Below are 27,739 nucleotides of genomic sequence, written 5' to 3'. Positions count from 1 at the left end.
GTATGTTAGGAACACTTACAATATGAGCACTATGGAGTTCACAGTGCAATACAAAATACAATATAAGAAATAAAAGAAGCAGTTAAAAATAACACAGCATCTTACACAGTGTGTTACAATGGTTACAACAGGCAGAAAAAGATCGTTATGTGGCCCGCCAAAACTGCTTGCAATTTTGAAGGGGTCCATGCAGGGGGAGTTTAAGAACCACCATAAGACCCTAAGGGCAGTATATAAATAATAATAATAATAATAATAATAATAATAATAATAATAATAATAATAATAATATGCACTGTCCTAGAAGACAGCAACATCTAGGTTCGAGGATGTTGATATCTAGGTAATACACCCAAAGCATCCATCCTAATGCTCAGGGTGTGTCTAATATCTTAATCCAGGAACGACCAACTGCCCCCCTTTCCGATTCGGTACAGCTTGTGTCCCAAATTCACCCAGGAAATGATGTCACCGCAGGCTGCATCTGACTTAGCCAGTGCAACTCCTCATATGATGTAAGAGCACATCTTGGATTGGAATCAGTGCACCCGTTCTCTTGTATGGTCAATATCTCATACACAGATACATTATTTCCCCTCTTTCCAATGTTCAGAGGTGATTGCGGTTTCCTGTGTAGACAAAACAGTACCATTTGTGCACAAGGAGGAAGTATGAGCAGATTTGGGGGAAATCCAAAGTATACAGAATATTTAGAAAATATTTAGAAGAGGAAGAACCTAAGGAAGACATGCTCCGTGGCCATGCAATATTGACTGACTGTGTGGCTGTATACCTGGAGAAGGGCACGTCTGACCGACTGAAGTGCTGAACTGAGCACTCTGCTGCAACATTTTGTTACAGGCCCAGTGCTTTTTTCCCTTGGTATACTCAAGAGTATGCAGTACCAGCACCATTGTGGTTTTTAAAATTAAAACAAAAAGGTTAAAAGTGTGGCATTTGTTGCAACAACTTCATGGTGAGTACCGGCACCCTTTTCTCTCTTTTTTAATAAAATCTCTGTCTTTTTTTTTTATAGAAAGAGCACTGTAGAGGCCCCACTTATTCTAGTGTAAAGCCCAAGTTCAGTCCTCAGTATCTCCAGCTGAGGGGATGAGAAGGCCTCTCTGTTCAACCACCTCTGCAATCATGGTCATGTTAAATGTTTATTGTGACCCTACATAATATTTCATTCAGTTAGTTTCTAATGCTTAGCCTAGGGATGGGAAACCGGTTAGCCTTCTCAAGGATGCTGGACTCCCACCTCCCATCAGCCTAAGCCAGCATGCCCAGTGGTTAGGCCTGATGGAGGTTGTAGTCACACACCCCCATCAGCCCTAACCATTGGATTACACTGTGATTGGGATCTGCTTTCTCATCTGAGTTTCCAAATGAGTGGGGCGTGTTTGGGGAGAGAGGCTTCCTATTTCTCAAGGTTTGAGGATCGGCAAATTTGGGAGGGAGTAGCTTTTCCGAACAAAAATCTCAACAAGATCACAGAAGATCTTTTTCTTTTTTCTTTTTAATGATTAACTGCATCCTTCCAGGATGCAGAGCATTCAGAATACTCACCCCTCTCTCTGTGTCCATTCATTTCCATTCATAAAATACTTGACCATTTAAATAACCACAAGGAACAGAACATGAAAATAGCCCCTGACAATATTAATCTGAAATACGCTTCCTCTGAAATCTTCCAGCATCCCATCTCTAGGCTATTAAGGAAGCATAAAAAAAAACCCCGAAAGAGGGCGAGGGAGGGAGTCAGCAGCCAGAGGCAATAATAGTTAAGTGCAAAGGCAGGAGATGCTTGCAGCTGTTTATTAAGTTGTGCAAAGCAGATTACAGCCGCCGCCACAGTCTCTGCAGAGCTAGCTGGGCTTGGCTTGGATGGAGTGGGATTGGATGGGGAGGGGTCTCAGCTGCTGAGATTTAGCCCCACGCTAGGAATGGGTGGTTTGAGCAGCCCTGTTCCAGAGAGCATCAGCCGGCAGATTCCCTCCACTGAAGGCAGAGCGGAATTGGAGCAAAGTTCTTCTTGGGGGACCAGTCAGGAGGAGGGGAGCGTGTTGGCACTTCTGAACACGTGAGTAAGAGCTCCCGTTTTAGGATCTTAAGATGGTAACTCCTGCAAATCCCCAAGTGCTTCCAGTTGGAAGAGGCGAATTGGAAGCCGGAGAAGACAGAAAGAGAGGAAAGCGAATTCTGTGGGGATGAGGGAAGGGGGTTGATGAGACTGAATGGCTGTTTTACTTCTTGGGAAATGATAGTCACACACCCAATAGCAGGAGTGATATTTCTGGTCAAGGTGGAGGAGAAACATCCCTCTCTAATAGACAGTTCCTTAAGAGTATTGGCAGGGTGTGTACCAATCTCTAATGAATGAGGCGAGCCCCTGTGTATATTAAAAACAACAACTACTATATATGTAAAAGTCTCAATAGGTTTGCCTTTGCAACAAGCCTGTGAAATCAGCCATGTTGCTGTTTTTCAGATAGGAAACAGAGGCAGACAGATAGCGACAGGGACTCCTCTTTAGATCTCCTAGATGCATGGTCCATGAATCTGCACTGGAATTTCTGGCCTTTATGAACAGGGATGATTGTTTCAGAATGGCGATGACCCACTGAAACAACAGCAGGTACCTGTAATCCCAGAGAGGGAAAAAACCAGGGGCAGCTAGAGGAGAGCTGTTCAGATATTGTTGCCTTACTCTAGCTCCCATTAGCCCCACTCTGCACAGCCAGTGGTCAGAGATGATGGCAGCTGTGGTCCAACAACATCTTGAGGACTCCATGCTGGCTGCCCCAGTGCTCAGTCTCTGAAATCAGGGGTGCTTTGCCCACCCATTGCTAAAAGCTACAGGGACAAACTAGGTGTCTGTGTGTGGCCTCTAGTTCTGTTTTCTTGTAGTTGGGGAGCAGAAATGGCAAGGATTGGTAGGCGGGCAAACAGTTCTTTTGCAGTTTCTGCCAAGGATCAATTCACCTGTTTTTTTTGGGACTGGCATAGACTGTGCAGAGTCTAACAATTCATTCACTCATAATCTTTAAGTGTTTGTGTAGTTGTGTGTGTACGACTCTGCGGACACAGTGTGGGCACTTTCAGACTTTCGCTTTTTTGTCGTGGGATTCAATTACATCCTAGCAAATTCAAATTGCTCGGTTTTTGGATTGTGCAACAAATGTGCTTCGCATAAGACGGGACTTTTTAACACTTAAGAAAGGTGTTGGGGAAATGCGCAGGACTGTGTTGGAAACCACTTCCTTTGACGCAATCTCATCTAACCTCCCCACAAACAAATCACAGCAATTGCTCCCTGACTATTTAATGCCATCTAATCTCTCTGCAAACAAATCAGGATGAATGCTCAGTAAACAGGTTGCCTGGGAGCATGTGGGCACGCAGATAGGAAGGGGTCTCAGCTTCCCTGCCCACCACACCCTGAATCTCATGGCTCCAGGCTCAGTCTGTTTGCCTTGTCTCCGGTTTTCTCTTTGTCCATCTTTGCTGGTGCGACGGCAGCAACAGGCAGAACAGGACAAAAGCAAATTGCTCTCTCTTCATACGGTCCTTGTTGACTGTGGACCTTCCCCAAACTCTAAAAACAAAACAAAATAAAACCAAAAGTGAAGGTTTATTGGCAGTTCTTTTTTGCAACCTTAAAAAAAAATTTTTTTTTAAGGAGCACATTGTTGCTTTGTAAAATAAGCTAGTTCTAACAACATTTAGTAGACATAAGAGAGTGTGAAAAGCACAAAGGATTTTGTTGTAACCGAGTCCTGATATTTTATCATGTGTTGTTACTGGATGCTGTGAAAAGTCCCAGTGCTGCTGGATAATATGCTAAGAGCTGTGCTGGCACCTCTGACTAAAATTTCCTTGCAGTTCAGCAGCTTTCTCTCTTGTAGTTTTCTTCCCTTATAAATCTCCCCTTTCTCTACACGCTACCCAGTCCAAGCCAAACTAAGCACTCTGCTCTCAAAACGCACAAGGCCTTCCATGAAGATCATTTTGATTTCATCCACACTGGTCCTGTACCTAAAAATCATAGGTCTGAGTGGTTTTCTGTTTGCCTCTTTGCTTCCCCTGGGAAAACCCACTCTATAGCTACTGCTGAACCAGAGCAAATATCAATTTGCTCAGATTCAGAGGTAAGGAGCAGGTTTTACCAGGGGAAAATGATGGAAAAAATGGGAGTGTGGACAAGCCTTTTTTTACTTTGCATTCCACACTTCCTCACGCCACTAGTTGTGAAGATAAAGGTGAGAATCATGTATTTGCTGCCCTGGGCTCCTTTGAGAAAGGATGGGGATGCAGGGATGAGTTTGGAAATGTTGATGTTAATTGCTAGAAAGAAGTACCATATTTTTCGCTCTATAACACGCACCCGACCATAACACACGCATAGTTTTTAGAGGAGGAAAATCCGTAGGCATGCCACCCGTAGGCATTCCCTCCATAACACACACAGACATTTCCCCTTACTTTTTAGGAGGAAAAAAGTGAGTGTTATGGCGCAAAAAATACGGTACATCGCCTAGTTTGGTTTACTTGTTGAACGATTCCATAGGAAGACTCTGACCTCTCTCTGTTTCAGCCATTTCCACCATTGAGGCTCTGGCGTGGGAGGTGATGTTTGCAGCTGAAGAAATGCATTTTTGCCCACGTCCCACCCCCAGGAACGAAACGGCAGCTTTCCTAGATCCCCAGCCTGGAATCGGAGCTGACGGCAAGGCCTTTCAAACAAAATCAGCAAGATTGGCTGGATTGTGAAGGCTGCTTTTGGAGCCGTTCATTTTAGACTTGGGAGAATTGGAGAGCTGGGGGAGACTACTCAAAGCACCGTGTTTTGCTAGCTGGATGGAGACTGGGAAAGGGCATTTGCCCAAGAAACGTCCCATGAAGCAACGCTGTCAGCTGGAGTGCAGGCAGGAGACAAAGCTGTTACCTTTCCCTGGGTTCTTGGTTCTGCTCCTGCTGCTGCTGCTTCTGGCTTTGCCATCCTTTGCCCATCCCGGGCCCACTCCCACTGATGAGAGCGGAGAGATTGTGGTAAGTTGTTCCTGGAGTATGGTACCCCAGATCCAATAATTCTGCCAGCTAGCGTGAGTTTTAAGGTTGTGCAGCAACCGAAGAATCCAATGCAACATTTGCTCGAACGGAAATTTGTGCAACAGACTGAAAGCCGATTGATTACTGATTATTTTAAAACATGCACTCCCTGCTTTTCCAAGTAAACCCTCTCAAGGTAGGTGTTAGGTTGTGGGTGAACATATCAGACGACACAGCGATTCTTCAAACAGCTCTTGTTTATTCACAGGCGCAGAACAGAACTGAACTAAAGGGTTCAGCCAACCTGCTTATATAGAGCTCCACTACAAAGCAACAGTAACAACTTTCTGTAACTATCCAATCACTGAACGTCACTTTCAATTCCTTATTTGCATATGTGGACCTGAGTGAAAACTATCTACAGTATCCCCCTGCTGGCCCAGGGTGAGAACTTCAGTACATAACAGTAGGGTTCCAATAATCCGGAGCCCCAAAACCCGGACAAGTTTGGGGCACCTCCCCACCACCCTGCAGCTCCCTTGATTGCCCCTCCCTGCCAATGACCCCTCCCTCCCTCTCGCCCGCCTGCTCACCACCTCCTCCCCTCCCCTCTTTGGTCTCCTACCCTCTGAAAGATGAGAGGCTGAGCGGCCCCGGGAAGACTGTGCCAGGAAAGCCCTCTGGAGACTCCACTGGACCTAGCATTGCCCACGGAGGGCTGTGGAAGGCCTGGTGGTCGCCGAAAATACTACTGGCCACCCCTCTCCCCACCCAAAAATTTTACAAATAAAAATAATTACAAAATACAAAAATCCATTGGGAGAGGCATGCTGGCCACCCAAAAGAGGACATGTCCGGGAAAACCCGGATGTATGGCAGCCCTATCTCAAGGTGACTTACGTAGTAGTTTATGAATCAAAATACTATGGTGCCCCGCAAGACGAATGGCCCGCAAGACGAAAAGCTCGCTAGACGAAAGGGTTTCGCGGTTTTTGAGCTGCTTCGCAAGACGAATTTCCCTATGGGCTTGCTTCGCAAGACGAAAACGTCTTGCAAGTTTGTTTCCTTTTTCTTAACACCGTTAATAAGTTGCGACTTGACTTCGAGGAGCAACTCATAGAACGCGGTGTGGTAGCCTTTTTTGAGGTTTTTGGTGATTTTTGAAGCTTTTCCAAAACTTTTCCGACACCATGCTTCGCAAGACGAAAAATTCGCTAGACGAAAAAACTCGCAGAACGAATTAATTTCATCTTGCGAGGCACCACTGTACATCAGTGTTTATATACATATATATGACAAGATTATGATTATGGTTTATTGAATTTATATACCGCCCTATACCCAGAGGTCTCAGGGCAGTTCACAGAAAAGATCAACATAAAACCCACAATATATATAATCAAAATAAAAACAACAACCCAATAACAGCTGCTCCGCCCTCCCCCAAAAGAGCCACATTTTAAAAGGGCATAGGATGTCAATCAGATCAACCAAAGGCCTGCTTAAAAAAGGAACGTTTCTGCCTGGTGCCTAAAGGTGTATAATGAAGGCACCAGGATAACTTCCCTGGGGAGAACATTCCACAGGCGGGGAGCCACTGCAGAGAAGGCCCCGTTCTCGTGTTGCCGCCTTCCAGATTGCTAAAAAAGGAAGCCTTCTACACAAAAACACACACACAAAAACCAACAACCCAGCAGGGGCGGAGGAAGGGATGGTGGTGGGGGCATACCGCCCCGGGTGTCTTCGCTGAGGGGGGTGACATTTGGTGTGCAACTCTCAAGCCTACCCCGAGTCATCGGGGGAAGGGGGGAGCTGCACCACTTTGTTGGCTGCACTCTCCCCTTCCCCCTTTGTTTTGACGGCTTGGGAGTCGCAGGCGGGCAGCGCGCTGAATGTCCGCCATTGGCGGCTCGCTCCACCCCCATGGGCAGCTCGCTCCGCCCCTGGCTGCAGGGCACACACGCCACTCCATGCACCCAAGCAGCTATCCCGTGCCTGGGAGGGCACCTTCCGCGCTGCACCCCCCCTCGGGAGCACTCCCGCCCTGGGCAGCGCGGGCATATGCTCTGCTGCTGCCACCCAGGAGTAATAAAATACACATTCAGCAGATACTATGAAATTTATTTTCCACAAATCCAACTCTTGTCAAAGGGCATCATAGCAAAATAGGTATCAATGGGCAGAACCACTTGAAACAGAGAAGTCTTCAAAGCCTTCCTAAAAGACTGGAATGTGGTACTTTCTGGGCTTCCCATAGCTGGCCGCTTTGAGAACAGGATGCTCAATTTGACAGGTCTTTTTTTTTTTTTTTTGCCTGGTGTATTCTAGCCTTTTCTGACTTGGTCCCCTCCAGATATTTGGGACTACAACTCCCATCAGCCTCGGCCTTCTTGGCCAATGGGCAGGGATGACATGACTATTGATTTCAGCTCCCGGCAAATGAATCCGTGAATCAGACAACTAACACAAAGGGACAGGACTTTGGCACGCAGTGGTTCTCAACCTGTGCGTCCCCAGATGTTGTTGGACTACAACTCCCATCATCCCTGAGCTCTGGCCTTGCTAGCTAGTGATGGGAGTTGTAGTTCAAGAACATCTGGGGGCCCACAGGTTGAGAAAGGATGGTTAGAGGATTTGAGATCTTGGAAAGAAAGGTGAGAAAGCTACATTGACCAGAGATCTTTACCTATTGTGTTTTCCCCTAGGAGTGGCTGACCCAGTATGGATACCTTCCTCCAGCGGATCCCGTAACAGGCCAGTTGCAGACTTGGGAGGCAGTAACCAGTGCCATTCGTGTAATGCAACGTTTTGCAGGCATTGCGGAGACTGGGATTCCAGGTATAGTTCTATTTTTAAAAAGCAACTCTTAAGAATTCTAGTTCCTGTTATTTCTCACCGGCTATGTTCACGCCAGACTTGTATTGAAGCACTAACCTTGTAGCTCGTACCAGCATGCTGGCCAGTATGTGAAGTTTCAGTAGAGCATGAGACTCTTGGTTGTGAGTCCCCCCTTGGTTGTTCGAACCCCGCATTGGGTAAAATATTTCTGCATTGCACGGACTTGGACTGGCTCCTTCTTTGGCACCTACTTTATGGTCTTTCGGGTAGGAGATTAAGACCTCCCTCCCAGCCCAGCCCTTTTAAATTCCTAATTTTAAAATCTAAAATCAGTTTTCATTGTTTCCTGGGGTTGCTGTGTGATTTCGTTACCCTGATTTTATTCTCTGCTTTATAGTTTGTTATTTATAGTCATTGATTGATTGATTGAGCGATCTCCCAACTGGGATAGCTCAGTCAGTGGAGCATGAGACTTTTAATTCCAGGGTTGTGTGTTCAAGCCCCACATTGGACAAAATATTTGAGCATTGGACTTAATGACCCTTGTGGTCCCTTCCAACTCTATAATTCTATTCAATCATTCTGTTCTATTATATAGATAAATAGTTGCCCAGAAAACTTTTCTGTTGTTTATAAACAAACAGATAGATAATGAACAGCTCTAAAGCTGGATTCCAAAAATCTCCAGTTGTATCCCGAATAAGTGAGCTTTGCAGATGTAATCTCTTGAGTCTGGAATTGATCCAAGTACAGATAAGACCAGGATTTATGCTCAGAAAGGCTAGACTAAAGTAGAATTCCAGGGGGTGGGGGTCAGAATATGCACCCCCCCAAAAAACAAAACCTCTAATCTTCTAAGGCAGGCGTAAATGTGATTCCTGGCCCACCAACTTTTGGGACTACAGCTTCCATCATCCCTGACCATTGGCCTTCTGTCTGGGGCTGGTGGGAATTGTAGTCCCAAACCATGCTGCCTAACCCTGTTTGAATAAAACTACACATAGTTTTCCACTGTTATTCCAAGTCTGAGGCCAAGTTGAATTGATGAGTTTCAGAGGGCTTTCAGAGATGACCAGAATCTTAAATATCATGGCATACAAATCCAGACTTGTGGTCTGTTCCCCTCCAAACAAACCATGGCTGGAACGCAAGTTTTGTTCTTGGCTTATTGTTTGCGGCTTGTTTGGAGGAAACAAGCCCAGATTTGGATACCAGAAGACACCAGACTATGGGAGCAAAATGAGCTGTGTTTGAGCACACTGTATGAGCACACCCGTAATTTGCCTTAAACCACAGTTTATGTTTTAATTATGGTTCAACGTCTGCATGCAAGCCAACTCTGTGCCCGGGTTGAGCCACTTCAGATTTTACATGGGTGTGCACACAACAAATACTCATCGGTCCCAAAATGTAACTGTGAGCATTCGCTTGCAGTCTGATGTGGTACCGTAAGTCTCAGGCACTGATTCACTACCTTGGTAAAAACTAGGCTCAGGCAGGCAGCATGGAGACCTCCTGATGAGTGCATTCCCAACTGCCCCAGCCGTATGTACATATGCATGATGGGAGCTGTAGTCTATTAACATCTGGATGGCACCATATTGGTGACCCCTAAACTTGAGGGAGGCAAGATTCTGGACTAGGAACATAGGAAGCTTCTACTGCTGGGCCCGGGGGTAACCCGTGAAACGTGGTCCAGGACCGGAACAGAATCCGAAGCTTCCGCTAGGAGTTAGTCCGACAGAGCCAAGGCAGGACACGAGGCAGGAAACCAGGCAAGGACAGGTACAGGATCTCAGGGAGCATCTAGCATACAGCAATGTTGCTCCCGCAACCTGGGGTGGGGTCCGACAGTCTTTTATCTTTATCAGGGTAGCAGCCGGTCCTGATCCCCCGGCGGCTCACCTCCCTGTTTCGCCCGAAGGCGAGCACTCCTCCTGTGAGTACTCAGGTCTCTCCTTGTCTCAGACCTTAGTCTCTGCAGCTCGGGAGACGTCGGTGAGTTACTAGACCCAGGGGCCACCTCAGCCTCCCCTGACCCAACCGGTAGTGGAGCAGATGTAAGTGATGGTCCAGCTGGAGGCAACGAGGTAATCCCCGCATCTGGAGCCAGGGCAGGCTCAGGCCCCTGACTCGGCCCAGCTGGTGTTTGTTGTAGGGGAACCTGTTCAGACTGGGACTCTTCAGGACCAGGCCCCAGACTTGGTTCAGATGATGCCTGAGGCGAAGGATCTGGTGCAGACTGAGTCTCTTCTGGTTCTGAGTCCAAGCCCGAGTCCTAGGCCACCACAGTCAGACTATTGGTCCATCTAACTTGTCTATATTGACTGATAGCAACTATCCAGGATTCCAGAGAGAAGTCTCTCCTAGCCCTGCCTGGAGATTGACCCTTGGACCTTCTGCATGCACTGCAGATGTCCTACACTCTGAGCTACATTTCGATCAGCACCGGATTTAGGGTGGCGTGGATGATTCCCCTACATAGGGCACCAAGCCCAGGGGGCACAAAACAACAGCAACCATCTATATTTAGATTGGTACCTACTCAAAGTTTTTGTGTGTGTGTGTTGTCCTCGTTCATGGCACCATACTACAGAGCCCTCCCTTGTTTCTATTTCCCTTGAACTCAAACAGATGATGCCACGTTGGCTCTGATCCGAATGCCCCGCTGTTCACTTCCCGACGTTATCAGCACCTTCCCAGAAAAGCTTCCTCTGCGGAGGAGCAGGAGCAGGAAAAGGCGGAAGAGAAGGAAGAGTCGGAGCAAGCGGAGCGCAGGCTCAGTTTGGACGAAGCGGAACATTTCCTGGAAGTAGGTGTCGGCATTGTTGTTTCCAATGTATTTATTTGCTCCATTTCCCACTAGTAATTGTTGTTGCACTGTGTCTCCCATCAGCCCTGGCAGAGGCTGATAGAAACCCAGCAATATCTGGAAGGCTTCAAGGTCCCCATCCTTGTTTCAGTATGCCTGAAAGATGAAGCAAGCTGGTGGTGCATGACAAACGTGAAAACAAAGAAAGGGTTTCTGCATGCTAGATAGTCTACCTGTTGGGCTGAACTGAGGAGAAATGGTGGCGACCGCCTCCCCCTTCTCCTGAACCTTCCTGAGAACAGGAGGACAGTATAGATTTAGAATAGTTGTTTGCAGAAGGGCATACTGTAGTTCAGAAGCTGGGAAATGTTGGAAGAGGAACAGCAGGAAGAAGAAGCACCAAGGGGGAGAGAAAGCTGACAGACTCAGTGTCTTTGGAAAGTATTCCTGACCCCCTTCTCCCAAGACCTGGTGGGCATTGAAGGTAGTGGGAGGGATCTAACTCCCCAAAGCCTGACACTATCAGGTCGCTATGTGGGCCTTCACTTGTAACTTGTAACTAGCCTTTATTGGCTGAAGTTAAAACAGCAAAATCATAAAATCATACAAAGTCATCCAAATTCATTAATAATCCAAATACATACAATATATCAAAGACTAAATAGCAACCATCGAATAAATCAGGCAACTTTAGCTTTTCAAGATCTCGGCTAAGTACTCCAAAACAATCTTGGTAGTTTCGGAAGTATCATCCCTCAACAAATATTGGATTACAGACTCCTTGCAAATCATTTTTTTTTTGAGCTGTGAGGGGGTCAGGAGGAGATCTCTGCGATGGGCCTTCACCAATGGACCTTCCCTTAGACGAGTTTTTGATTTGATCCAATAAGGGTCTCCTCACCTTCCATTCTGTGTCTGGTCCAGGCCAAAGAGGTGAGGGATCTGGTTGCTTCCCATCTGTACATTGTCTCCAACATAGAGTGAAGACCTACCCACGGGAAGCCCGCCTCAGCCGAGAGACCATGCGAGTATTGATGTATTATGCCTTGAAGGTATGGAGTGAAGCTACACCCTTGAACTTTCACGAGGTGGGCAGCCACACGGCTGACATCTCTGTGGAGTTCCTCCGCCTGGACCACCGCGATGGCTACCCTTTCGATGGGCCGGGTGGAATGGTCGCTCATGCCTTCTTTCCTGGAGACCCTCAGAGGGCTGGCAACGTCCACTTTGATGGCGATGAGGAATGGACGTTCCGTTCACCAGGTGACTTGGCTTTCTTTGCATGGTGGGTTGGGGATGGAAGAGTCAAGGTGCATTTCACCATGAAGAGAAGGGAAACAGTGGCAATGGAGGCAGGGCCACTGCCACAACTAGAAGAGGGATTTGTCTTCCCAATTTCCTTTTGGGATATTTAGTCACTATCCACTTGATGGTTGAGGCTTACAAAGTACTTTGCACTGGGCTTTGCCAGCACTGATCATCAGTGGACATCATCGTAACATCATGAGACGGGCCTTCTTTGCAGTGGCTCCCCGTCTGTGGAATGCTCTCCCCAGGGAAGTTCGCCTGGCGCCTTCATTATACACCTTTAGGCACCAGGCAAAAACGTTCCTCTTTAACCAGGCCTTTGGTTGATCTTATTGACATCCAACACCCTTTTAGAATGTGGCCCTAGAGCTGGAGAAATAGTCATCCACGTAGAATCACTTAAAATGCCTGGGTATTTAATTCGGTGCTGAAGTGATAGCAGAGTTTGATGTCTGTTGCACTGGGAAGGTTGATGAAGGCTTCCTTGCACCATTTGCTCTGTAGGCACATTTTCAGCAGTTCATCTGCTCTTGATTGTTTTGCACCTGTCTGGGACCCTTCAGGTCTTCCACTGGTGCTTGTGAGGACTCTGAGCCCCTTCCCCACCACCCTCTTAGCAGTGACGGTTACCTTTTCCTTCCTCGAAATCACAGAGAGCTTCCTCTTTCAGCCCTATGTGCTTTTCAAGGCTCAGATTCCTTCTAGCACAGGGGAAGGTTTGTAAATATTCATTATACTATTTCCATTCTTTTATAAAAAGTTTGTTATCTTGATTTCTTATTCTTCCAGTAAGTTTTGCGATTTCTGAATATTCCATAAGTTTTTGTATCCATTCTTCCTTTGCTGGGACTTCTGCTTCTTTCCATATTTGGGCAAGTAACATTCTTGCCGCTGTAGTTGCATACATGAAAAAGTTTCTATACATTTTAGGTAGTTCTGTCCCTATAATTCCTCAAAGAATGGGTTGTTGTTTTTTACAAATGTTATTCTGTGGTTGGTTTGCCCTGGCAATGTGTTTGTGATTCTCCCGATAAGTCACGCTCTTCTTTTGGCAGATGACTTTGGCACCGACCTATTTGCTGTGGCAGTTCACGAGTTTGGCCATAGCCTTGGACTGGCACATTCACCCTCCAAGCATTCGATCATGCGCCCCTACTACCAGGGACCAGTGGGAGACCCACTGCAATACCAGCTGCAAGCGGATGACCGGACTGAGATACAGAAGCTTTATGGTATGTGCAGTGGGTGGATTGCTGAGCAGCATGGACCTACTCTAGGGAGGACTTTATCTAAGTCTCTCTAGATCATTGGGACCTACTGAGAGGTCTCTGGGTGATTTGTAGTAGATTGGCAAGGATTCCTGACTCCCGGTTGCTGAGCATTTTGTGACAAAGGCCACATTTGCACCACACATTTAAAACACTACGATACTGCTTTAACAGCCGTAGCTTCTTCCAAAGAATCATGGGAACTGTAGTTTGTTAAGGGTACTGAGAGTTGTTCCCCTCGCAGAGCTGCAATTTCCAAAGTGGTTTAACAATCAATCTCTGGGACTTGTGTAGGCAAGGGTCTCCTAACATCTCTGTAATGATAACTAGAAGTATACAAAGGTACAGTTAATTTTCACGATCTTTACCTTTAACTAGATAACAAGCTTACCCAAATTGATCAAAACAGATGTCTTCATCCGCCTGTTCTGGATAGGGTTGCCATATTTTTTAAAAAGTAAAAACAACCAGGACACCCTAGAAGTTTTTTAAAGTTTTTTTTTTAATTTTTGAAAACTCGAAGGTTGTTCAGCTTTTTTTTGACAAACCCCTAAGTTGTTCACAAAAATGCCCCAAAACCGTGATTTTTCAGTTTACTTGCCAAAGATCCAGCCCTCGTCCTGGAGGATGAGGCTGGATCTAGACAAATCAAAGAAGCATTTCAGTTAAACACGTTGTAAACTTCGTAGGGGAAATTGAGTTAGCAAAAACAGACCTCCACAGCGCCATCTGGTGTCACAGTGTTAGAATGCATAAACAGAGCATATAAAGCGTTTTTTCTTTGCCATTGTAGCTGAGTCCTGACTTCTTCTTCTTCATCCTTCACTGCCAGCACTGGCGCAAATCTTCCCACTGCTGCTTGCAGAAGCAGACAGAGGCAGAAGCTGCAGATCCATTCCAGCCTTTTTATTCTGCGTACGTCTCTCTCATGTCTGCTTCCTTCCTCCTCCCTTCATCTCTCCCCCACTGCTGCTTCCCTGCAGGTCACGACCACTGATGGGGGTGGGTTGCCCTTTGACACTATCTCCTCCTTGCCATGACCCCTGGCTTTTTGAAACATTATGGTGTGTCTGGGTACCCCCAGCACTCACCAATGCATGTCTATGTACACCGCTTAGAGTCTGTTAGAATTCCTGCTCTGTGATTGCAGTCATGGGATTGTTGTCTTTCACATGATGATATTTGTTTTGACTCCACAGAGTGGGAAGTGACAGAGACAGGATGTTTGTGTTACTGTGTTCCGTGAAGTGGGACAATTGTCCCTTGTTTTTTCTCTTTACTGTCTGATGCTAGAGAAAGAGGGAGCCATGTTTAAGTGCTCTGTGTATGTTTATATGTAAATAAAGTAGATTAGCCAAAATGCTGAGTTGTTGAGGTCTGTTACGCAAGCTGCACAAACTCTGTGGATCCCTAAGTGTGCCAGTGTCTGTTGGCATTGGTCACTGTGATGTTCGGGCAGAAGAAAGCTTTTGAAGCTCCCGAACAATCGACCAGGAGGGAGGGAACATGCCAGTCGGGCATGTGTCTCTGCCGGGGTCCTACTCGAGTGTAGGACAAGCTCCTGACAGAGACTTCAGTAACTGAGCAGTATATTTACCTAAAATAAATACAGTACATCTTGGGGTTCTGGGAAGAAACAAAACAGATCTCACTGGACTGAAGCCTGTCCTCCCCTTCTCTAGATAACATATTGTAGCAGGTCAAATAGGCCTCTTAAAGAGGATTAGGGCCAAAGAGTGTTAATCTTGCACATCTCTGATCCGTCAAACTGTATGCCCATATTTGCTCCAGCTGGGCAAATTCTTAACAGAGAATTTAGATTAATAGACTTACCGTTTTTTCCTAAGATCCATGGAAAGGCCTGTTAGGATTGCCCAGTCTGTCCTTCTATAGCCAGAGAATCCTGACAGCTCCTTCGGTGAGTTGCAGAAAAACATGTGCAGGCTGGGAAAAACTAGTCCCAAATCTGGTTTGGAAAATGAAATCCTTGGGCTTTTGCAAAGACGTCTTTAGGGATGTGAAAAAGCAGAGCCGTCCTTGTATTCCAGAGTCAACTTCTCGTACTCTGGCAGATGAAATGGGATATTTTTACTTTGGCTGTATCTTCTTCTTCTTTGGCGATCATTCGTAGTCGAGTAAGATTGTCTTCCATAAACACGGCCTTAACAGTGAGTCCGTAAGTGATTGTGGAGGCCAATTCTGGATCCACACATCCTTCCACAGTGGGGACATAGGTTTCCAGGCAGGAGTTGATCATGGTGTGGATTTGCCAAGTGTGCCTTCCTCCTAGCATGTTTCTCCCTTTTGTCCTGAGTTTGAGCATCTTCAAAGCCCATGACACCTTTGGTAAAGGCTGTTCTCCAACTGGAGCAGTTGCAGGCCAGTGTTTCCTAGTTGTCGGTGTTTATACTACATTTTTTAAAATTTGCCTTGAGAGAGTCTTTAAACCTCTTTTGTTGTCTACCAGCATTACACTTTCCATTTTTATTTTTTATTTAATAAATATTTTTTTATTAGTTTTACACATATTTTTCCAGCATAACATCCTTCTAAACATCATTTCGAATTTTTTTGGCTATTACAGAATGGGGCTGTGTACCAGCAGATAATACGTACTTTGGGTGTGCCTGGTAAAAGCACCTCTGAAACCACCCTGTGATAAATTCATAACTGTTAATGCTGCAACCAGCCTTATATTCCCAAACAAAACAAAGCGATCCCTCACATTTTGAGATGCAGACTGAAAGCAGTCTGAGTTTGGACAATAAATAAGCAAATCACAAGCCATAGCCGATGATGAGCAATGCTAGAGCAGGTGATATTTAAAGCTCCGCAGAACTGCAGAATTCAACCTTTGCCAACCTGATGCCCTCTAAAGCAGGCTTCCTCCATCTCGGCCCTCCAGATGTTTTTGGCCTACAACTCCCATGATCCCTAACTAGCAGGATCAGTGTCAGGAATGATGGGAATTGTAGTCGCAAAACATCTGGAGGGCCGAGGTTGAGGAAGCCTGATCTAAAGGTTTCTGTATGTTTTCCAGTGCTGTGCTGGCTGATGGGACTTGTTGTCCAAAACATCTGGAGGGTGCCAGATCACATGATATTAGGCCAAGGGCCTGCATGCAGCTCAGGATGTGGGCTACCCACTCCAGAAACCCCTCACTCCAGTTTGGTGTACAGTGGTGCCTTGCAAGACGAAAAGAATCCGTTCTGTGATTCTCTTTGTCTAGCGGTTTTTTTCGTCCTGCAAAGCAAGCCCATTGGAGGATTAGCGGATTAGCGCTATTAGCGGCTTTTAGAGGCTTTTAGCGGCTTATCTGCTGATCGGATCAGCTGATAAGCGGCTTAGCGCTATTAGCGGCTTTTAGCGGCTTATCTTCTGATCGGATCAGCTGATAAGCGGCTTAGCGCTATTAGCGCTTTAGCGGATTTAGCGGCTTATCTTCTGATCGGATCAGCAGATAAGTGGCTTAGCGGCTTAGAAAAAAGGGGGGGGGAGGAAAAAAAACCAGCAGGAACTCGCAAGACATTGTCGTCTTGCGAAGCAAGCCCATAGGAGATTCGTTTTGCGAAGCACCTCCAAAACGGAAAACTCTTTCGTCTAGCGAGTTTTCCGTCTTGCGAGGCATTCGTCTTGCGGGGCACCACTGTAGTGGTAAGCTTGGTTATGAAGCTTGCTGGGTGCCCTCAGGCCAGCTGCCAACACTCAGCCCAAACTAACTCACAGGGTTGTTGTGAAGATCATATGGAGCTGGGGGGGGGATGCATGGCACTCTGACCCCCTTGGAGTAAAGGTGGGATAGAAGATGCCATAATAAATAAATAAAATAAAATAAAATAAAATAATTTATTATTTATACCCCGCCCATCTGGCTGGGCTTCCTCAGCCACTCTGGGCAGCTTCCAACAAAATATTAAAATAGAGTAATGCATCAAACATTAAAAGCTTCCCTAAACAGGGCTGCCTTCAGATATCTTCTAAAAGTCTGGTAGTTGTTGTTCTCTTTGACATCTGGTGGGAGGGCGTTCCACAGGGCGGGTGCCACTACCGAGAAGGCCCTCTGCCTGGTTCCCTGTAACTTGGCTTCTCACAGCGAGGGAACTGCCAGAAGGCCCTTGGCACTGGACCTCAGTGTCTGGGCAGAATGATGGGGGTGGAGACGCTCCTTCAGGTATACTGGGCCAAGGCCGTTTAGGGCTTTAAAGGTCAGCACCAACACTTTGAATTGTGCTGGGAAATAAATAAGCAAGCAAGCAAATTGTGTATTTACGTTTGCACATCCATGTTATCTTTCTCTTTCTTTCTTTCTCTCTTTCAGGAAGTCGAGTTCTTCATTCTACAGAGAAGCCAGAGGTAACCTCGCTGCTCCCAGATCTTCTCTCCTTGCCGCACGACTTCCCTGCCCTCAGGTTAGAAAGGGCCCTTTCTACCACATACCTTGGGGAAAGGGATAGACAAAGGGTTCTTTACCGCATATGCATGCACTGGACCCCACTCGACGCCGGAGTTGTTGTTCCCAGCAGCTATACATCTGCAGTATTGAGTATGATGCGGCAAATGATGGCACAGAGCAGGTGTGGGGAGCCTTTGGGCCCCCCCCAGATGTGGCTGAGTTGCAGTGTCCATCATTCTTGGCCATTGGCCGTGCTTGCAGGCACTGAGTTGTATTTCAGCAACATGAACTACATATAAAACATGTATGGCTAACTTGCAACCCAAGTATAGCTCCCTAATTGATTTCTGGCCCTCATTCACACACAATAATTCAGCTGCTGTGCTGGCGACACACACACACACACACACACACACACACACACACACAAAACACACACACACAGTGGAACCTCACGCCGTAAACCCAGAAATAAATGCTTCCATTTTTTATAGCGCTTCGGAAATCGAACTTCCGAGGTGGCTTCCGTATTGGGTTTTTCGTGTTAATTTTTCTGTTTTGAGACTTCCATATTGAGTTTTCGAATGTTTCGGAACTCAAATGGTCTTCTGGAACGGATTATGTTAGAAAACCGAGGTTCCACTGTACACACACACACACACCAATACTTTGTACAAAAGTTAAACTCACATTTGTTGCTCTGCCCACTAGGTTTACTGTGTAAAATGTCGGACTGCTGTCTGTTGAGCACATGGCATATAAAAATAGAAATAGGCATTGCAATGTTTTTCATTGGGTAAGCATCTTCCCGTTTCTTGTGTTAACAGAGAATTCTGCATCATAAATCTTCCTCCTGTCTGAGGGTTTTATGGAGCTCAAAATCATACCCATTAACAAAAGAGAACCCAGGCTTTATACTTGTTTTTTTTTTGTTTCGAAAATAACCTTAATAGTCTGTAGCTTTCCCCAGTGGAATAATTCTTGTTTCCTACAGTATGGTGTTGTGTACGGGCAACTTCCTAGGCTCCTCTCAGTAGACCGGGGGTCTGGGAAGATGATCAACTGGGCACCTTTCAAATTCTGGATTTGTCCATATGTGCCATTGCAGCTTTATGCCTTTTGCACATGCTCTGCAGCCCCTGTGTTGACCCCATGGTCACTGCTAACTTTGGTGTAAACAGGCATGGCAGAGTCATCAGTACATCTGGACTGTGGGAGGGTGCAAATCTACCCTCTTCCCTTCAAAACTGCTGTATTGATTCACTGACCGGCTCGCTTCGGTAGATCAGCATTCCTTTCATAGCTCTGCGGTTTGGAAGATCAAGATGTTGCTGCATCCCTTTTTATTGCCCCAAATTCTTTCTTGGCCTGAATTTTTTAAAAAAAAAATTAAGCGTGCGGGGTGAAAATCCATGTGGGGATCACTTTCTGTCAGCCTAACCTCCCTTGCAGGGTTATTGTGAGGATAATAAGTATATCTGAAGGAGTATATCTGAAGGAGCGTCTCCACCCCCATCGTTCTGCCCGGACACTGAGGTCCAGCTCTGAGGGCCTTCTGGCGGTTCCCTCCCTGTGAGAAGCAAAGCTACAGGGAACTAGGCAGAGGGCCTTCTCGGTAGTGGCGCCCACCCTGTGGAAACCCTCCCATCAGATGTCAAAGCGATAAAGAACTACCTGACATTCAGAAGACATCTGAAGGCAGCCCTGTTCAGGGAAGTTTTTAATATGTGACATTTTAGTGTATTTTTCATCTTTGTTGGAAGCCGCCCAGAGTGGCTGGGGAAACCCAGCCAGATGGGCGGGGTACAAATAATAAATTATTATTATTATTATTATTATTATTATTATTATTATTATTAAACGGGGAAGAACAATGTATACCCCTTGAGGTCCTATTGCCCACTGGAGGGATGTGAACATGAATGGATAAGGAGAGGCCAACTTTTCCTCCTTGAAGATAAACTTAAAAACACCGCACTGAGGAGTCACATCTCTGCCTTCCCCCCACTTCTTCGTTTCAGGTCCGGGAAGGAATTCCCCGATCGCTGCGCCTCCAACATTGACGCTGTCACTCAGATCAGAGGTGAAACGTTCTTTTTCAAAGGTCTGTGGCGTTTTCTATGACCTTGTTCTGTGAAGCCATTTCTTCCAGCAGTAGCTGATTGGTATCAGAACACGCTTGCTTTGCATGCAAAAGAAGAAGAAGAAAGCCCCAAATTCAAAACCTGGCAACGTCAGGGCCGGCAGGAAAAGAATCCTGTCTGAAATCTTTGAGAGCCAACCTCAGTCAGCAAACTCTGGAGCCAATGTGATATTGCTGGACTCCGGGGCCCAACAGCCCCAATGAGTATGGCCTTTGAAGGGACATGGGTGGCGCTGTGGGTTAAACCACAGAGCCGAGGACTTGCCGATCAGAAGGTCAGCGGTTTGAATCCCCGTGACGGGGTGAGCTCCCGTTGCTCGGTCCCTGCTCCTGCCAACCTAGCAGTTCGAAAGCACACCAGTGCAAGTAGATAAATAGGTACCACTGTGACGGGAAGATAAATGGCGTTTCTGTGCGCTCTGGCTTCCGTCATGGTGTCTCATTGCATCAGAAGCGGTTTAGTCATGCTGGCCACATGACCCGGAAAATTGTCTGCGGACAAATGCCGGCTCCCTCGGCCTGAAAGCGAGATGAGCGCCACAACCCCATAGTTGCCTTTGACTGGACTTAACTGCCCAGGGGTCCTTTACATTTACCTTACCTACTTGTGCACACAACGGGGCAGGCATGCTCCTGTGTTGCATGGGTGCTCCATAGCTTGCGTGCATGACGTGAGCATGCCCTGTGCCATGTGTGTATGGCTGCCGTGGAACTTTGAGGGGGCCTGGCCCCTTCAATGAATTTTATTTTTTGGGGGTCTGCCCCATCTCTTACTTGGCATGCCTGTTGCAACTTCTGGGAGCGTGTGACCAATAGCTCAACAACAGGCCTTGCAAATGGGCCCTTCCAGCTCTACGATTCTATGATATGGAGGGCATCTTTTATGGCTACCCCAGAGATAGGCGGAACTAAGCTAAATGGACCAATGTATGCAAGGTGCATTCTGATGCTCCTGCTCTTTATGAAAAGCATGGATGGGTCGTGCCTTTCCTTGCCCTGGGCACATCGAATCATCGAGTTGGAACAAGAGACTCTTCTCCCAGTAAAGATGTGTACTGTATGTCATGTAATTCTACTCAATATGATCCAGAGCAGAACTCCAACATATAGTTAGCAGAGTAAAAACTTAAACACGTTGCATGACCAGAGGCAGTTGTATTTCATCCAGCAGAGCTTTACTGCTACTGAAGGCAAGTGAACATAATGGTCACAAATACAATACATTCAGGATTGGCACTGTCCATAAGAAGTCCAGTTGCAGCAGACTTAACTTAAACGTAAATAACTTATCATAAGACTAAAACTTAACACTAAGCATACTATATGCAGAACACCACACCAGAAAGGAAAAGAGGTAGAAAGAGAAAAGTGAAAACTAGGCTTCTTCTGGCCTTACTATTATAGTCAGCATGACTTAGACCAGCCTTTCTCAACCTGTGGGTCCCCAGATGTTGTTGGACCACAACTCCCATCACCCCTAGCTAGCAAGGCCAGAGCTCAGGGGTGATGGGAGTTGTAGTCCAACAATATCTGGGGACTCACAGGTTGAGACCGCTGACAGACAGAAGAGATAACAGAACCAGTTTAAGCCAGCGGTACTCAGCTTCTTAGAAGGAATAACCCAAACATCATGAACCTTCTGCTTGTTTCTGCCACACACAGAAGCTTCCAGAACCCTCTTGAATTAATTAGAATAGGAAAGATCTCTACACATCAGATCAATAATTTCTGCACTAAGAAATGCAAACTGACAGTGTGTTATGTCAGAGGAAATCATACCTGCTCTCTCACAATCTGTAGCAGTGAGAATGGTGTGTGTTTATGACAGAGTGCTTGGAATAGTGGTAGGTCAGCTCGCAACATTCTGTCATGTTGCAGAGTGACCAAGAGATATCAAGCTGCTTCTCCTAGCTGGGATGTGACGTTGTATTTTTCCTACCCCACCCCCCCCCACCATATGGCAGGTCAGTACTTCTGGCGCCTGACTCAAGGTCGTCACCTCACTTCTCTGCGCCCAGCCTTGATCAGCGGCTTCTGGCGAGGCCTCCCTTCCACGCTGCGCAAAGTAGACGCCGTTTATGAGAGACACATAGATCATCGCATCCTCTTCTTCAGCGGTAAGGGGTGGGTGTTCCTGTGTGCGAGGCAAGTGGGCTGGCTTGCATAAGCAAGTCCAAACTAGGTCCATCTCCTAGAGCAGGGACGTCCATCTCCCAATAGACTGCGATCTACTCACAATGTAAAAAAATTGGCAGTGATCTACTCATTGTCGTAAAAAAACTGGCAGTGATTTTAGGAAGCCAAAGTTGTGGAGATTTGGGTTTTTTTCCTTTTCTGCTTTTCTGTAATGAAATTGCTCAACCAGGATCTACCATGAACACCCCGCGATCTACCAGTAGATCGCGATCTACCTGTTGGACATGCCTGTCCTAGAGCAAGTAATTCTTTGAAGGAGAACTACCTGAACATGATTGACAGATGGTATTTGACTCCGAGTGGGCTTGCTAAGATTTACAAGACAGAATCAGATAAGTGCTGGAAGTGTAGAGAGGTGGAGGGAACATTCCTTCATATGTGGTGGATGTGTAAAAGGGTAAAAGAGTATTGGGAAATGATTTATAATGAATTGAGAAAAATGTTTAAAAGTATTTTCCCAAAAAAACCCAGAGTCCTTTCTGCTGGGGATAACTCAGACTGAAATTCCCAGGTGTCAGATAAGATTATTTATGTATGCAACAACTGCGGCCCATGTTTTGTTATCCCCAAAATGGAAAATGAGCAAGGTCCCAACCAAAGAAGATTGGCAAGTTAAGTTGACAGAATATGCACAACTTGCAAACTTAACATATAGAGTAAGAGACCAAGAAGAACATACATTTAGAGAAGATTGAAAAAGGTTTATGGCATATGTGGGGGGAAATTGTGTACAGCTGAAAACACTGGCATCGTTAAGATAATTCAACAGAATAAATAAGTTTTGATGGATGCAATAATGGAAAACCAATTGGTATAGTTTTTGTAAAATATTCAGGGATATGAGATATGTAAAATGATCAATGGAAAGAGAAGGGAAGTCATTGACATCTTAAGATGTAAAATATTTATCTGTAATTGTAAAACAGAAAATTTAATAGAAAACCATTAAAAAAACCTAGGTCCATCTCACATCCTGTTTCCAACTGATGAGAGCTGGATTTGCCGTAACAAAATTGTTAGTTTTTGAGACACTACAACTTGTTGTGTTTGCTGGGACATTCAAAAAAAAATTATTTATGTATTCCCTTTACATCCCATGCTTTCGTCAAGCAGCTCAAGGGGCTGTATGTGGTTCTCCTCCCTCCATCCTCACAACAACACTGTGAGGTAGGTTAGGTTGAAAGAGATGGACTGGCCCAAACTCACTCTATGAGCTTCATAGGTAGGTGGGGATTTCAGCCCTTGTCCCCTAGGTCAACACACTAGCCACTACACAACACTGCCTTGCTATTGATGTCCTCTCTTTCTCTCCCCTGCTGAAGGACCTCTGTACTGGGTATTTAAGGACAACGGTGTGGAAGAGGGCTACCCCCGCCCTGTCACAGACTTTGGACTGCCCCAGGGGGGCATCGATGGTGCTTTCTCGTGGCCTGTTGACAGGAAAACCTATTTCTTCAAGGGAGATCTGCACTGGTGCTATGATGAAGCCACAGCGCATATGGAAGAAGAATTCCCCATCCACAGAGAACCCTGGGAACACTTCCCCGCCTCCGTAGATGCTGTGCTGAGTGAGAACGATGGTGAGCTTGTACTTAATTTATATATATACTGTACTTTTCCGTGTATAAGATTAGGTTTTTTTTCTTTCAAAATTATGCTAAAAAGTGGGGAGGCCGTCTTATACATAGTGTGGGTGTTTGATTGCTTGCTGCCATGGCTGTCAGCGGATATTGTGCGTGTTATTGGTTGCTGCGTCAATGGCTGGTGTTGCTTGGCTGATGCTGCAGCAATTGGGCGGGTGATTGGCAGCTTTTGCTGGCGATGGGACAGATGAGAGGCGGATTTTGCAACGCATGCAGGGAAGCGATTTTTGGCAATCCTCCCCAAAAGAAGCTCAACAACTCTGTGCCATCTCCCCCCCCCCTTTTTCTTAAATTTGAGTCTCCCAAAATAAGGGGTGTCTTATACACGGGGGAGTCTTATACACGGGAAAATACGGTAATTTTTATTAAATTTTCTGTTTTACAATTTAGAATACTCATTTACACTTCCTTAAAATATAAATGATTTCCGTTCTTCTCTTTCCATGGTTCATTCTGCATAATCACAAATCCCTGCATATTTTACATAAACTAAACCATTCAGTATTCCATTATTACACCCACCAAAGCTTATTTACACTGTTGAATTTATCTTAATTCCCAATGTTTCCAAGTGTGCACAAATTCCTCCCATATATTCAATAAACATTTTCCAATCTTCTCTAAACGTATGTTCTTCTTGTTCTCTTTTTCTATATTCTGCACATATTCCATCAGCTTAAGTTGCCATTCTTCTTTAGTCGGGACCTTGCCTGTTTTCCATTTTTGGGCTAACAAAACACGGGCCACAGCAATGGCATACATAAATAACCTTTTTTGACACCTGCGAATTTCAGTCTGTATTATCCACATCAGAAAAGACTCTGGGATTGTTTTTTGGAAAGTACTAGCTTGTACTTAATTTTTCTCTGCATTTGACTGGAGTTGCCTGCAGTCCTGTCTAGTGGCTCCCAAATGGTGGAAACACGTTCTGATAATAATGCAATAGCATGGCCAAAGCAGCACAGAACAACTAAGGAAGTGGAATGATCAATCTGCTGCTAATGCATTATTATCGCGTCAATGACATGTTGCAGAATAGGTAAAGGTAAAGGGACCCCTGACCATTAGGTCCAGTCGTGGCCGACTCTGGGGTTGCGGTGCTCATCTCGCTTTATTGGCTGAGGGAGCCGGCGTATAGCTTCCGGGTCATGTGGCCAGCATGACTAAGCCGCTTCTGGCGAACCAGAGCAGCGCACGGAAACGCCATTTACCTTCCCGCCGGAGCGGTACCTATTTATCTACTTGCACTTTGAGGTGCTTTCGAACTGCTAGGTTGGCAGGAGCAGGGACCGAGCAACGGGAGCTCACCCCTTCGTGGGGATTCGAACTGTCGACCTTCTGATTGGCAAGCCCTAGGCTCTGTGGTTTAACCCACAGTGCCACCCGTATCCCTATGTTGCAGAATACAACCCACAAAAAACAGAAACCCTGTCTGGCGGGACCCTTTGTCCTGTCCTCTTAAATATCCCGCTTATTTGTTGCTGATGCCCCTTTTTGTCTTGTTGCAGGAACACTGTATGCCTTTAAGGGCAGGGAGTACTGGAAGTTTGAGCCACACAACCTCAAGCCCCAGACTGGCTTCCCTCGATCCATAGCTAAGGACTGGCTGGATTGCACAGGAGAACTGTACCCTCCCCGGAGCCTGCCTACCAGCCCTGCATCAGGAGCCGAACACCGGCCGGATTTGCGGGGTCCACAGCTCGAGGTGGAACGATGTGTGTGCTTTTGCTCTGCCTTTCGTGTGACATCGTGGGGCTTCCTCAGCTGCCTGGTGGTGGCTCTCCTGGCACTGCAAGGATTTGCCTAGGAAGGACACAGAACCTTGCCTGGCCACCACTTTGCTCCACAAGGATCCTCGGCAGCACCAACCCCAATTGCCACATTGGGAGGGAAGGAAAAGAATATGAAGAAAGAGAGGAGAGGGAGAGACATCCCCAGCAAAGCACGATGCGGGGAAGCAACTTGGATGCAAGGATCAGATCACAGTCCTTCAGTGATAGGGGCAGTGGCTCTGCCTATGGTTAAAGGAAATTCTTCAAACAGGAATCCTTTGGTGCAAATGCAGCAGGAAAGGGGACACAGTGCAAAAGGTTTTTCAGGATCCAGGAGTGTCCTATGGAACGCCTGCAGTGCAACGGCTGCAGTGCAACGCCTGCAGTGTTGACATCTGTCTGTCTCAAGAGACAGCGGAGTGAGCTTCCAGGGTGAAGTCAAACCTCTATGTTAGCAGCACCAAAGTGACCTCCCCAAGGCACAAGTCAGGGCAGTATGTATGGAGGCCCTGGGCTGTCCCAGATGAGAAGGCCCCACCCCAGCCTAGCTGATGTGGTCCAAAGGAAAGCAGAGCAATATGTTTGGCACCAATTTGGGCTGCGGGAGTTGCCGAAAGGAGGCATGCAAGGCGCCATGCAGCCATCTTTGGGACTCCACTCTGTATTTGTGTAGGGTTTCCCCCTCCCAAAGATGTCCCCCAAGGCAGTGGAAGTTTAGGACCAGAGTTCTCCTAGATGGGCTACCTTCCTAGGCTGACCCCTGTAGACTGTCAATATTTTGCTGGGGACGAGGATTCAAGAGCATAACTGGGAAATTTACGTTTGCTCAAATAAACTGGATTAAAGTTTGCTCTGTTGCCTGTCTGCAACATATCCGCTTTAAAACAACACATCAAAGCAGTTTGGAAAGCAGTTGGGAAAGGGGGGTGAAAAAATAATTAATGGGAAGACTTTTAAACATCCCGTGAGCAAAGCGGGGTGAATACAGGGCGAATGCTTATTGACATATTAACGCCCCATAAGCAAATCAGAACAAATACTCAATAAAGATTGGCTATAGAAGCTTTGTGAAAGCAAACCAGGTTGTGTGGAGGAGCCCTTAGAGCTTGAAGATGACCACCCCTAGCTAGTCTTTCGCAGAATTTTTTTGTATGTCAAAAGGCAAAAAGGTGGCCTCCTTCTGATGATGCCTTCGCCCCCAAGCGCTTCACTGTGAGCCACTGGCACCGGGGACAGAATTTGTTGTTTTGGAAAGGAAACCATGAGTCACTTTTCACTCCAAGGAGCAGCTCGTCGGCAGCCTCTTCCTGTGGTTGGGCCATTAGCGCAGCTGTGGAATGATTCAGAACCGCTTGCCGGGGCCTGCCGGGCTGACTGACAAAGCCTCATTGTAGGCTGAAAACCACAGAGACTCTGTTGAAAAGAATAGGGCTGCCTAAGGCGAGGAGGGGTGAGGGGAGTGTGTGTGTGCAGGATTTGCTGTTTTTGAAACAGGAATCCCAAAGGGAGGGAAAGCTATTCAGCACCCGAGTCACTAGGCGTTCCAGACTCTGTTGTAAATTGAGACTTTTAAGAACCGCTTTTAAGAGGATGTAGATCTGGTGTCCAATCCCCTCCACCTGAAACACACAGAGACGTGCTCTCTGTAGATACCCCCAGCTTGCCCGTTGCTCACCTTTCTTGTACAGTGGTACCTCGGGTTACAGATGCTTCAGGTTACATTCGCTTCAGGTTACAGACTCCGCTAACCCAGAAATAGTACCTTGGGTTAAGAACTTTGCTTCGGGATGAGAACAGAAATCGTGCTCCGGTGGCACAGTGGCAACGGGAGGCCCCATGAGCTAAAGTGGTACCTCAGGTTAAAAACAGTTTCAGGTTAAGAACGGACCTCCAGAACGAATTAGGTTCTTAGCCCGAGGTACCGCTGTATTGGATGGGCAATAGGGGCACCTAACCCCGGTTCGGCCTTGCCAGAGGCACAAAATGGGCACAAAGAGCCTTGGACATTTATCAGCAGTAATTAAAATTAATATCAAATCATGCTGTTGTGGGGTTTGTTTGGTTTTTTGGTTATTTTTCATTTCAGTTCTGGAGCAATCTAAGCCTGTTTTCATGGTATTTTATGAAAAAAACATTTGACACTCCTGGAAAGCAGCAGGGGGTGGGGTGGGGTAAAACAACCTCAGGACATTAGTGTGAATTTCTGCTATTTTTGTATGCCTTTTTACCTAATATGCACAGTTTAGCAAAGCGATTTCCCCCAACGACATTCATTTTGTATGCTGTCCTCATACACTCCCCCTGACTATATATG

At 46.3% G+C, this 27,739-nt stretch overlaps 1 protein-coding gene and 1 long non-coding RNA gene across 3 annotated transcripts; one reads left to right on the top strand and one right to left on the bottom strand.

The window, feature by feature from the left end:
- Window positions 1-1,891: 1,891 nt before the first annotated feature.
- Window positions 1,892-25,777, top strand: LOC308574153 (matrix metalloproteinase-17-like). Its single transcript, XM_081171686.1, has 11 exons — window positions 1,892-2,083; window positions 4,598-5,052; window positions 7,758-7,890; window positions 10,525-10,702; window positions 11,682-11,965; window positions 13,066-13,242; window positions 17,597-17,687; window positions 19,693-19,775; window positions 21,779-21,931; window positions 23,333-23,590; window positions 25,162-25,777. The coding sequence occupies exons 2-11, from the start codon at window positions 4,861-4,863 to the stop codon at window positions 25,458-25,460; spliced, it is 1,848 nt and encodes a 615-aa protein (XP_081027812.1). The 5' UTR covers window positions 1,892-2,083; window positions 4,598-4,860; the 3' UTR covers window positions 25,461-25,777.
- LOC308574261 lies at window positions 3,310-19,044 on the bottom strand. 2 transcript variants are annotated; one of them, XR_014002404.1, is made up of 4 exons: window positions 18,617-19,044; window positions 18,362-18,411; window positions 17,549-17,715; window positions 3,310-3,598 (listed from the first exon to the last, which is right to left on the bottom strand). It is a non-coding gene; the product is annotated as an uncharacterized lncRNA (long non-coding RNA). The 2 variants fall into 2 exon arrangements; XR_014002403.1 differs by having other exon boundaries at window positions 18,362-19,044.
- Window positions 25,778-27,739: the final 1,962 nt, after the last annotated feature.

Source organism: Podarcis bocagei (genome assembly GCF_964188305.1).
Source record: "Podarcis bocagei genome assembly, chromosome: 15".
In the NCBI taxonomy this organism is placed as follows: domain Eukaryota; kingdom Metazoa; phylum Chordata; class Lepidosauria; order Squamata; family Lacertidae; genus Podarcis; species Podarcis bocagei.
Note: the sequence above shows the minus strand (reverse complement) of the source record. Positions and strands in the feature narration are given on the sequence as shown.